Source organism: Pteropus medius, unplaced genomic scaffold (assembly GCF_902729225.1).
Source record: "Pteropus medius unplaced genomic scaffold, Ma_sr-lr_union100, whole genome shotgun sequence".
Classification (NCBI taxonomy): Eukaryota; Metazoa; Chordata; class Mammalia; order Chiroptera; family Pteropodidae; genus Pteropus; species Pteropus medius.
The window spans coordinates 6597717-6607415 of NW_024351731.1; the positions used below are offsets into that span (position 1 = coordinate 6597717).

The following is a 9699-nucleotide window of genomic DNA, read 5'->3' on the forward strand; positions in this document are numbered from 1 at the left end:
CATGTGTGCAGGCATGGTGCGTACGTATGTCACTGTGTGTGTGTGTGTGTGCACGTGTGTAGGGGGTGTGTGGTACGTGCATATCACTATGTGTGCACGTGCGTGTGGTGCATGCGTGTGTTAATGCATGTATGAGCACGTAATGTCTAACGGAGCATGGCGTAGCGTCGATGAAAGCCAATGTCACTGCTGACGTGCATAGCTTAACCATATTGTATGTAGAGAGGGTAGAGTGTATCGCGCGTAATCCAGCTAATGCGTGTGTGACACGATATTAATGTCTGGAGGCATAGATGTGTGTCCAATACCACATGTATGTCAATAGATTAAGTAATGAACATGTCGCGTGTATGTGAAGAGTATGGTCACGCACTAATATTATTAATCGTATATGAAGAGCACGTAATGTGTGAAATGGTCCACGCCACCACGTGTCACCTGCGTCTGTGTGCTGCGGTAAATATTAGCTGAGCTGGCTCTGCGCGGGAAGCGTTTTCAGTGATTACCGACAACGCTGCACAATGCCAGGGGCAGCGTGGCAGGGCGGTGGCCGCGCAACAGAAAACAGTCCTGAGCTGGATCGGCTGGCGACATGACGAGGGTCTGGTCTGCACTGGGCAGAACGTGTTGTCCAGGCCTGGGGCCACCTCAGGCCCCAGTACCCGTGTCCTGGACCCAGAATGCTCCTGGGGCCCGGAGACTGAAGCGATCTCAGTGCCGGGGCAGCAGCCGTGTCTGGGGTGTCTGCTGTGCCCCTGAAGCAGCTGTGGACTGACCAGTTTGCTCTCCCCGGACCCCACCGAGGCAGCCTCCTGCCGCAGGCCCTTTCCCCGGCTGCTCCCCCTCTGGGAACGCTCTGCCCCAGGCACCGCGCCGTTTAAACTGGAAAACGGCCCCAGCCCAGCTCTCCGTCCCTTCCTCTGTGCACCCATGGGCTGCCTGTGCACACCTGCGATAAGCCCTCGTATTTGTGGGGTCCCTGCCTGAGTCTCTGTCCCGCTGCCAAGTAAGCACCACGGGGCAGGGGTTCGCCCACTCACTGGCGTAGCCACCCCCGTGTGCGGAACAGTACCTGGCATACAGCAGACACTCATAGATGCTTGAGCGGAACGAGGCATTAAGGCAGTGGCCGGAGCCACACAGCCGGCCAGGGTCAGGCGGCAACAGAGCCAGCCCTTGGCCACTTGCTGGTCCTGCCTGGAGCTTCTCCTGCACTGAGCTCGGCTGGGAGGGTCATGTGCACACGCGGACACGGGTGTGGGTGTGAGTGTGTGTGCATGGGGGGAGGCACGTGGACCACAAGCCACTGCAGTCGCTCAGACGATGCACGGCCTAGTTGGCCAGGCGCCGGACTCCAGATCGGGCCCGCTGAGCCCTGTGCCAGGAAGCTTCAGCCCCTCACGCCGGCCGGGCACGTCCCTCCGTCTGCTCCCCGAGAAGGCTGTGTGCAGCCAAGCCAGGCAACGGAGCGGGCGGCCCAGGCCAGCCTGTGGCCCATTTTCAGCCCTGCCCCCCGCCCGGCCTGTCCAAACGCCACATGGCCACGTCACGCGTCCTAATCGGCCGGCATTCCTCAGGCCAGAGCAACAGTCCCCTCTCCGCCCTGCCACCCGCCCGGGCCCGCCCCGGGCGCACCCCACCGGGGTCTCCATGCCTCTCGTCTCTCTCCCCCCATGGTCTCTGCGTTTTTCTGCCTTCGGTGAGACGGGGCCATTTCTCTCAAGGGTGGTTTTAAATATTCATGTTTTAATTAAAGAATTTTATTACAGAAGCGACATGTAAGATAATGAAAAAGCAGCGTCCTGGGGGCTGGGAACAGGCGTGTGTGTCTGTGTGTCCATGGTCCTGTGTGCATGTCCCTGTATGTGTGTCCCCGTGTGCATGCGTGTCCCTGTGTATGTCCCTACGTGTGTACGTATATCCGTGTGTGTCCCTGTGTGCGTAACGTCTCTGTGTGTGCCTGCATGTGTGTATGTCCTTGTGTTTCCACACGTGTCACCATGTGCCTGCTCGGGGTCGGGGAAGAAGGCTGAGCTGGAGCTTGAGTGGGTGACACCTGGGTGTGTGGCTCTGGAGGGGCGTCATGCTGTGCTACTGGGCCCAGGGGCCTTGACCCGCCCACGGCCATACAGCTGGCAGAGGGCGGGGCTGAGTCCTCACTCTGGCACCATGGGCAGGCGGGCCCCTGGGTGACACGCACAGCCCAGCAGGGCCCTGGAGACCCCGCTCAGGAGGACGCCGGGGGGCCCTCGGCTCTGGGGTCTGCGGGGTATGGACAGAGGTCAGCCTGGAGTGTGAGCGCAGGTTCCAGGCGGTCGGGCTGCGTCTCTGAGCCCTCGAGGCGGCACGGGAGGGACCGGCGGGTTCCCTGCCAAGGGCGTCGGGCAGATCATCTTGTACAAGGACCAGTTTAGAAAAATCTGGAAAACAAGGTTCCGTCTCCACTGGAGACAAGGCCCTCTCCAGATAGCAGGTGTGTCCCCAGAACCACGATGCACGCTCGTGTGCCGTCGCCCACAGAGAAATCCAGAGGGAGGGCAGAGACCCCCTCGCCGCCGGGCTGCCAGTGGCCCTGTTCGCGTCCCACGTCCCAGGAAAATGGGAGAGGGATGTCGGCCGAGCGGCTGAAGCCAGGGCACAAGAAGGGACTTGCGGGGTCGCCCGGGCGAAGGGCAGAGCTGGGGTGGAGTCTGGGCCTCCAGGCTCACGGCAGGGCACCATCTTTAGGACCTGATGAGGGAAGGGAGCAGCGCGGACGCGAACCACCCTGCAGACAGGATCGAGCCAGCCAGACGGGCAAGCGTCCACGTCCCTCCTGGGAACCAGGGCAGGACAGGCCTGCTCTCAAGGCCTGCCTGAGGCCGGAGGAGACGCACCTCACACAGGTGCTTGCAGGCGCTCTCCTTGTCCTCACCTGGAGGTGGCCGGCCTCACCCTGGACCGCTGTCACCTGCTGCAGCTGGGCTGGCTGCGGGCCCCCTGGCCCCGACAGTGGGAGTGGGTTAGGGCCTGCCGGGGAGGGGCCGGGCTGGGGCACGGGGCGAAGGACGGGCTTCAGAGCTGTCCCACCCCTGGCGTCCTCATTCCCACATCCACTCAGGGGGCTCAGAGTGGATGTGGGAATGAGGATGTGGGAATCCACTCTGGGTGCCTGGGACAGGCCCTAACTTGGTGGGAGGTGAGGCAGGGGTCCTCGCGGGAGCTGGACCTGGCTGTGGGTGCTGGGGAGCCCGGCCTGGCGGGTGCGGTGTAGGGGAATGGGCTGCCTGATGGACTGGGGAGACCTCTGCTGGGGGAGAAGGGAAGTGCACAGTCCCTGTCTCCGAAGGGGCCCCTCACGCACCCAGGAGCAGGAGGGGCTCCCCCAGGGCCCCCATCCTAGCCAACTTGAGGTACAGGGACGGGGAGGTCAAACCTCCAGGCCGGGGCACCAGGGTGGGAAGGAAGCGGGGAGACCCTCCGTGCGCCCTCTCTTCTGGGTGGCCGGGCGGCCTAGAGGCCATTAATCGGTCCCATTCATCCCGTAATGAGATGGAAATGAAGCTTCCAGACAGAGGGGCATTGAGCTGGGGAAGAATGGAGGCTTCTTCCTGGGCCTGGAGGGGCAGCCCGCCCCCGGCCCTGTCCACTCCTCCGCTGCCCCCCGAAGCCGCCGCGCCAGGAGCACCCCGGCCACGCAGCAGAGGGCGGCCGCGGGCCTCCGTGCCCAGCATCGCGGCCCGGGACTGCTTCCAAGTGTCCGCCTGTGGCGGACACGTGTTTATCCAGTGTCAGCTACGTGTGGGGACACGCACTGAAAAGAAAGTCGGTGACGAAAATGCAGCGGCCGTTGCCTGGGTGGTCGTTGGTGGCGGCGGTGTGGCCGGGGTCGGGGCCCGGTCCGTGATGGGAGTCAGGGTTCCGTGTGTGACGGGGACCAGGGGCCCTGCGTCGGGCTCAGAAGACAGCCTGTGACGAGGGTCAGGGCTCAGCATGCGACCAGGGCCAGGGCCAGGCCTGGGGGGCGCTCTGTCCTCAGCGGCCCCCTCCCCCTGCCCCTCCCCCCCGTCTTCGCCACCTGGGTCACCAAGGTAACCAGCCCTGAAATAGTGGGCGTTTTGGCAGCTGAGGCCTAACCTGAGTCTATCCTGGAAGCCTGAGCTCTGCAGCAGTTGCCATGGGAACCGAGTGGCATCCTCGCGTTAGCCCGGCGTGGACACCCGCTCTCCCACCCACTGCTGGTTTCCACGTCACTCAGGCTTCCGCGTGGGGACTGGGCTGGGCGGCAAGGGGCGACAAGCAGGCGTGCCCATCCTGGCCCCCCCGCTAGGCCTGTCCCCCGGACTCCGGTCCACTCCGCTCCTTCGTCTTGTCACGGCTTGTCACGGGAGGGCTTCGGCAGGCGAGCCCGCCGAGGCCCAGAGCGCAGGGCTGGGGCCTGTGGGCAGTCGTGGCGGACAGCCGCAGTCCGGGGGCACAGGACAGCATCTGGGACCCACTGTGAGTTCCAGGGCCCCTCCTTCCGGGTAACTTGGCCTCCCTGTCTGCGTCCACCACATGGCCGTGGTTCGCGGCTAAATCGCCCAGGGGCATGTGAAGCCGCTGCAGCAAAGGCCCACGACCCGGGCAGCCTCGGCTGCCCCACCCGCCCGTCCCGTGCACGGGGACACCTGGAGGCCGTGCTGGGGGCCTGGTCTGCCCCGCGCCTGGGCGTCCCGTGATAGGCACGGAAGACAGGGTGGCGCCCTCCGTGCTCACAGTTCCTACTCAGCACGCGAGACCCTCCTCACCCGTCGGTGCCAGCTCCGGGGCGGCCCCTCCCGGGCGTGGCCTCACTCCAGCCCCCCGTCTGGACCACCGCTCTCTGAGCCTGTTTCCTCCGCTACAGATGGGGTGAAATGCTGCCTCCCGGGATGGACGAGGCTTACAGTTTCTGGGTGCTGGGTGCCTGGCATGGAGTGGGGCCCGCTGGCGGCAGGGGGGTGGTCGGGGCACCCCTGCCCCGGGCTGCCTGGGGCTTGTCATCTAAACGGGAGCAGAGAGGCCTCCCCATGAACACGGTGACCGACACGTGAGGGCCTTGTGCCCAGACCCAGTAAGGGGCTCAGAACCAGGTCCCACGCCCTCCAATCAACGGTCCATGCCCGTAGCAGCCCCGCGCACATTCCGTGGCCCTGGCAAGTCCTTCCCCCAGCCTCGCGGCACACCCAGGAGCCACACGTGACGCGTGACGCGTGACGCGTGTGAGTGAGGGACGGAGCGGGGTCCACGCCCGCCCACCAATGAGGAGCCACTAAGGGACATGGGGCCTGAGGGGCGGGAGGGGAAGGTGCCCCCCCCACTCTGTGTCCCCACAGAAGAGCCAGGTGCCCTGTTCCTGCCTCCCATTCCTTTGCCCCTGGCGCCCCCTCCTGGTAGGTTCCCAGCCCGGGTGTGTGGGGGGGCCCTGGCCCCTTGGGGTGGCCCCCCGCGGAGCAGATCCGTGCCCCACGGTCCCGTAGACACTGAATCTGTGGCAAATCAATGTGGGTTCTCTGGGGTCGACTCCAACGGCAGTGACAATGCCCACACCCATCTCTCTGACTTCCTTGCCATTTACATCAAGCATCGTCATGGGAAGCAGCACCCCATCGTCCTCAGACGGAGGGGTGTGAGGCCAGGGTGGCGTGGACCTGGTCATCCCACGGCTGGTGGGTTGTGGGGCCACCACGTGAGCCTGGTCCTTAGGCCCTGTTCTTGGGCCCACCTCTGGGATCTCCCAAAGTCCTCATCCTCACCCAGCCATAGATGAGCCAAAGCCACAAGAGGCATGCTTCTGCTGTGCCCTGTGTGACCTGCCCTGTGACCTGCCCTTGGCCAGCCTGGCTGCCCTGCTCCTGCCTCGTGGGGCAGTGGCCCAGCTCCAGGGTGGGTCCCCCGCTGTCTCCTGGCCACCTCGGTAGTGGGTGGTGCTAGGTGCTGGTGCCGGACGCCTGACTGGGCCTGGGCCATCACAGGCGCGGTGACGCTGTGCTCCGTGACTGAGTCCGCGCTGGCCTGCTTCGCTGGCAGTGCAGGGGCCCAGGTGTCCCTGCGGACACACAGGATGGCAGCAGCCAGAGTTCCTTGCAGTGGGAGCCATCTGGGTGGCCTTAAGCATGGCCTTTGGACAGAAGGCCTGGACAAGCAGCCCTTCCTCAGCCCATCAGTGCAGCCCAGAGACCTCCCTGCTCCTTGTCCCTCGGTGGCTCCCCAGGCTTTTGAGGCTGTCCTGCTCAGTGTCCTTGGTGAATCAGGTTTCCAAGGGGCTCAGAGCCTCAGGCACGAGGTCGAGGTCTGGACTGGGGGGGGACAGAACCAGGATGGATGAAGATCCATGAGGGGCTGCAAGGGCGTGGCTGGGGTCAGGGCAAGGGTGGCCGGAGGGGCCTGGGGGCCGAGGTGGAGGCCCTTGTCCCCAGGTGCCCGCGGCAGCCAGTGGCCAGGTCCAGGGGAGGCTCAGCTTGGCTGGGTCCTGGGTGCGAGGCCCCGCCGGGCCCCCAGGTGTGGGACCTTCCTCGCCTCCGTGTTCCTGCGTGGGGTGGGGGACGGTGAGGAAACGGAGGCCCAGGGAACTGGACGGAGGACCATGGGCGGGGGGTCCGGCGGGAGGATCCGTGCCCAGGAATGCAAGCCTTACCAGAGGGGCCCTCTGCCCTCCCCTGACACCAGGACCCTGCAGCGCAGCCGCTCCGGTGGCCGGGGTGTGTCATTCTGCAGCCTCAATGGGTCTCCAGCTTTGTACAGTGGGGACCTGGACTCAGAGCCAGGAGAGACCCTGGCACAGGTGCCTGTGGACAAACTGTGGAGAGCACTGTGACCCCAGATGGGTACAGAGGCAGTGGGGTGGACACCGTGCCCCCAAGGCCCTCCCCAGGCCTGCCCTTCCCTGCACCTCTGCCTCACACTGACCTCCTAGCTGACCCTCCACGGTGTCCTGCTGGGTCCCAGGCGGCTCTCACAGTGCAGGTCTCGCCCCTGGGCCGCTGTGACCCCACCCCTGCCTGGGAGACCCCCAGAGGTCACTCTCTGAAAGACGCCCTATCCCGTCACTGCTGCCCCGGCCTCTGACCCCCGCCCTCTGGTCCCCACCAGGCGGCTGGAAGCTCTGGTCTCTGTGGGGCGAGTGCACGCGGGACTGCGGGGGAGGCCTGCAGACACGGACACGCACCTGCCTACCTGCCGCCGGCGTCGAGGGCGGCGGCTGCGAGGGGGTGCTGGAGGAGGGCCGCCTGTGCAACCGCAAAGCCTGCGGCCGTGAGTGCGCGGAGGGGCGGGCCGGTGGAGAGGAGGCCTGGGGCGGGGTAAGGCCAGGGGAGGAAGGGGCCTGGGGGTGCGGCCGGGCGGAGGCAGGAGGCCGAGACAAAGGAGGGCCTTGGGGCAAGGCCAGGCAGGAGAGGGGCCGGGCCTGGCGGAGGTGGGCGGGGCCAGACGCGAGGGCGGAGCCTGGCCAAGGGCGAGCAGCAGAGGTAAGGGCCTGGGAGGAGGGGACTGGACCGGCTTTTTTCTCACCTGTGGACTGGGAACGTCGGGGTGGTTGCCGCCTTCGCCCCCAGCCCTGGCCAGGCCCGCCTGCCCCAGCCCAGTCCTGCCTCCAGGACGCGTGTTCTCATCAGACACTAATGACCTCATGCATATTGTAACTGCTCCCATAAAGTTAAATCAAGTTGTAATGAGGCTGTCATTCTTCGGGCTGGTTTTTCTTTGATGAACTTTCTTGGGGAGAGGAGCTCATCTCAAAATCTCGGGGAGGGGCGGGCCCTGCCGGGAAGCGGGTGGGGGTGCGGGTCCAGGCAGCAAGAGGCAGAGGTGCTGGTGGGAAGCTGAGCAGGGGAGGGCAGCAGCCACTCAAACGTGCAGGTGACCCCTGCGGGCCCCGGAGAAGAGGAAGGGGCACAGGGAAAGGAAGATGGGACCCCCAGGAATGGCAGCCAGACCTGGGTGCCCTGGTCCCAGGATTCCCAACTGTCCAGTGGTGCTGCGGAGCCCGGCCCCACGCTGGCCAGCAACTAAGGGACCCAGGGCCCCGAGCGAGGCTCCCGAGGGCCACGGCCTGGACGCTGACCTGTGTCCATCCTGCAGCGGCCGGGCGCACCAACTCCCGGAGCCAGTCCCTGAGGTCCACTGACGCCCGGAGGCGTGAGGAGCTGGGGGACGAGCTACAGCAGTTTGGGTTCCCGTCCCAGCAGACAGGTGAGCTGCAGGGGTGGGTGAGGCTGGCAGGCCAGCGGGAAAGCAGTGGAAAGTGGGGAAGGTTGGTTTCACCGGACTAGGTCTTTGGGCAAATATTTCAAGTTATTAACTGCTGCTGATTATAAGAGGTGACTTTAATAACTTACCATAATTAGACCACTTCCTTGGGTGCCAGGCTCTCGTCTCCAGGCTCAGTAGCTTTGGGTGAAATAGTGCCAGACCCCAGAGGGCGGGAGATGGCACAAGCCCAGCCTCACAGCCTTCCAGGGGAAAGGCAGGTCCGGGTTCAAGCCCCTTGGGCTTAAAAGGCCTCTTGGCGGCCGCCACCTGCTGTCCTGCAGGGCGGCCCTCCTCGGGGGCGGGCGTCCTCCTCAGGGCCTGGCCACCGCCCTGGTTCAGAGGCAGCGGCACGCCTGTGATGCTATAGGTCTGGGCCCGTAGGTGACCCCGCGGCGGAGGAGTGGTCCCCGTGGAGCGTGTGCTCCAGCACGTGCGGCGAGGGCTGGCAGACTCGCACGCGCTTCTGCGTGTCCTCCTCCTACAGCACGCAGTGCAGCGGGCCCCTGCGCGAGCAGCGCCTGTGCAACAACTCTGCCGTGTGTCCAGGTGGGCGCGCGCCGCGGGGCGGGGCACCGGGGGCGGGGCCTCGGCGCGGGGCACTGGGGGCGGGGCCTCAGGCCCAGGGGTCGCACAGCTCAGCAGCGCCCTCGGGTCACCCCGCAGTGCACGGCGCCTGGGACGAGTGGTCGCCTTGGAGCTTGTGCTCCAGCACCTGCGGCCGCGGCTTCCGGGACCGTACGCGCACCTGCAGGCCCCCCCAGTTTGGAGGCAACCCCTGCGAGGGGCCGGAGAAGCAAACCAAGTTCTGCAACATAGCCCTGTGCCCTGGTAGGTGAGAGGGAGGACGGCAGGCGGGGACGGGATGGGGAAGGGCCCAATGAGTCGCCGGCCAGCCCTGGGGCCTGGCTTTGCCCAGCCCAGAGCCACCTGCTGGGGTGCTCAGAGTTGGAATCTCAGGCTGTGATCAGGCAGGGAGCTGGAGACCCTAGAGCATTCTCGTTGGCGTTGGGGTGCTGGCCTTCGGGGGTGCTCACACTTGTGACTCGGGCTGCACGGTGGGGTGGAGGTCCCCAGCAGTGCTCATGCTGCGTCCCAGTGTGAGCGCCCAGGAGGCCCTCGGTGTTCACGCTGGTCCCCGTCCCCTTCCTCCCCTGGGCCGGGCAGTGGACGGAAACTGGAACGAGTGGTCCAGCTGGAGCGCGTGCTCCGCCAGCTGCTCTCAGGGCCGGCAGCAGCGCACGCGCGAGTGCAACGGGCCCTCCTACGGCGGCGCCGAGTGCCAGGGCCACTGGGTGGAGACCAGAGACTGCTTCCTGCAGCAGTGCCCAGGTCAGCGCGCGCGCGCCGGGTCTGCTGCGGGGGCGGGGCAAGCCGCGGAGGCGGGGCGAGGCCCGTGGACCACCCCCACCCCCCCCCGCATGTGACCCCAGGGGCGTGGGGGACCGGGGG

General features: G+C 66.0%; 1 protein-coding gene across 1 annotated transcript in view; it reads left to right on the top strand.

Moving 5' to 3' along the window:
* Nucleotides 1-9699, top strand: part of ADGRB1 (adhesion G protein-coupled receptor B1) — a 60848-nt gene that overhangs the window by 5269 nt on the left and 45880 nt on the right. Inside the window, exons 2-6 of the mRNA XM_039846214.1 lie at nucleotides 7093-7254; nucleotides 8080-8190; nucleotides 8632-8796; nucleotides 8914-9078; nucleotides 9415-9579. Coding sequence (XP_039702148.1) covers nucleotides 7093-7254; nucleotides 8080-8190; nucleotides 8632-8796; nucleotides 8914-9078; nucleotides 9415-9579 — 768 coding nt within the window. The remainder of the gene's footprint in view (nucleotides 1-7092; nucleotides 7255-8079; nucleotides 8191-8631; nucleotides 8797-8913; nucleotides 9079-9414; nucleotides 9580-9699) is intronic.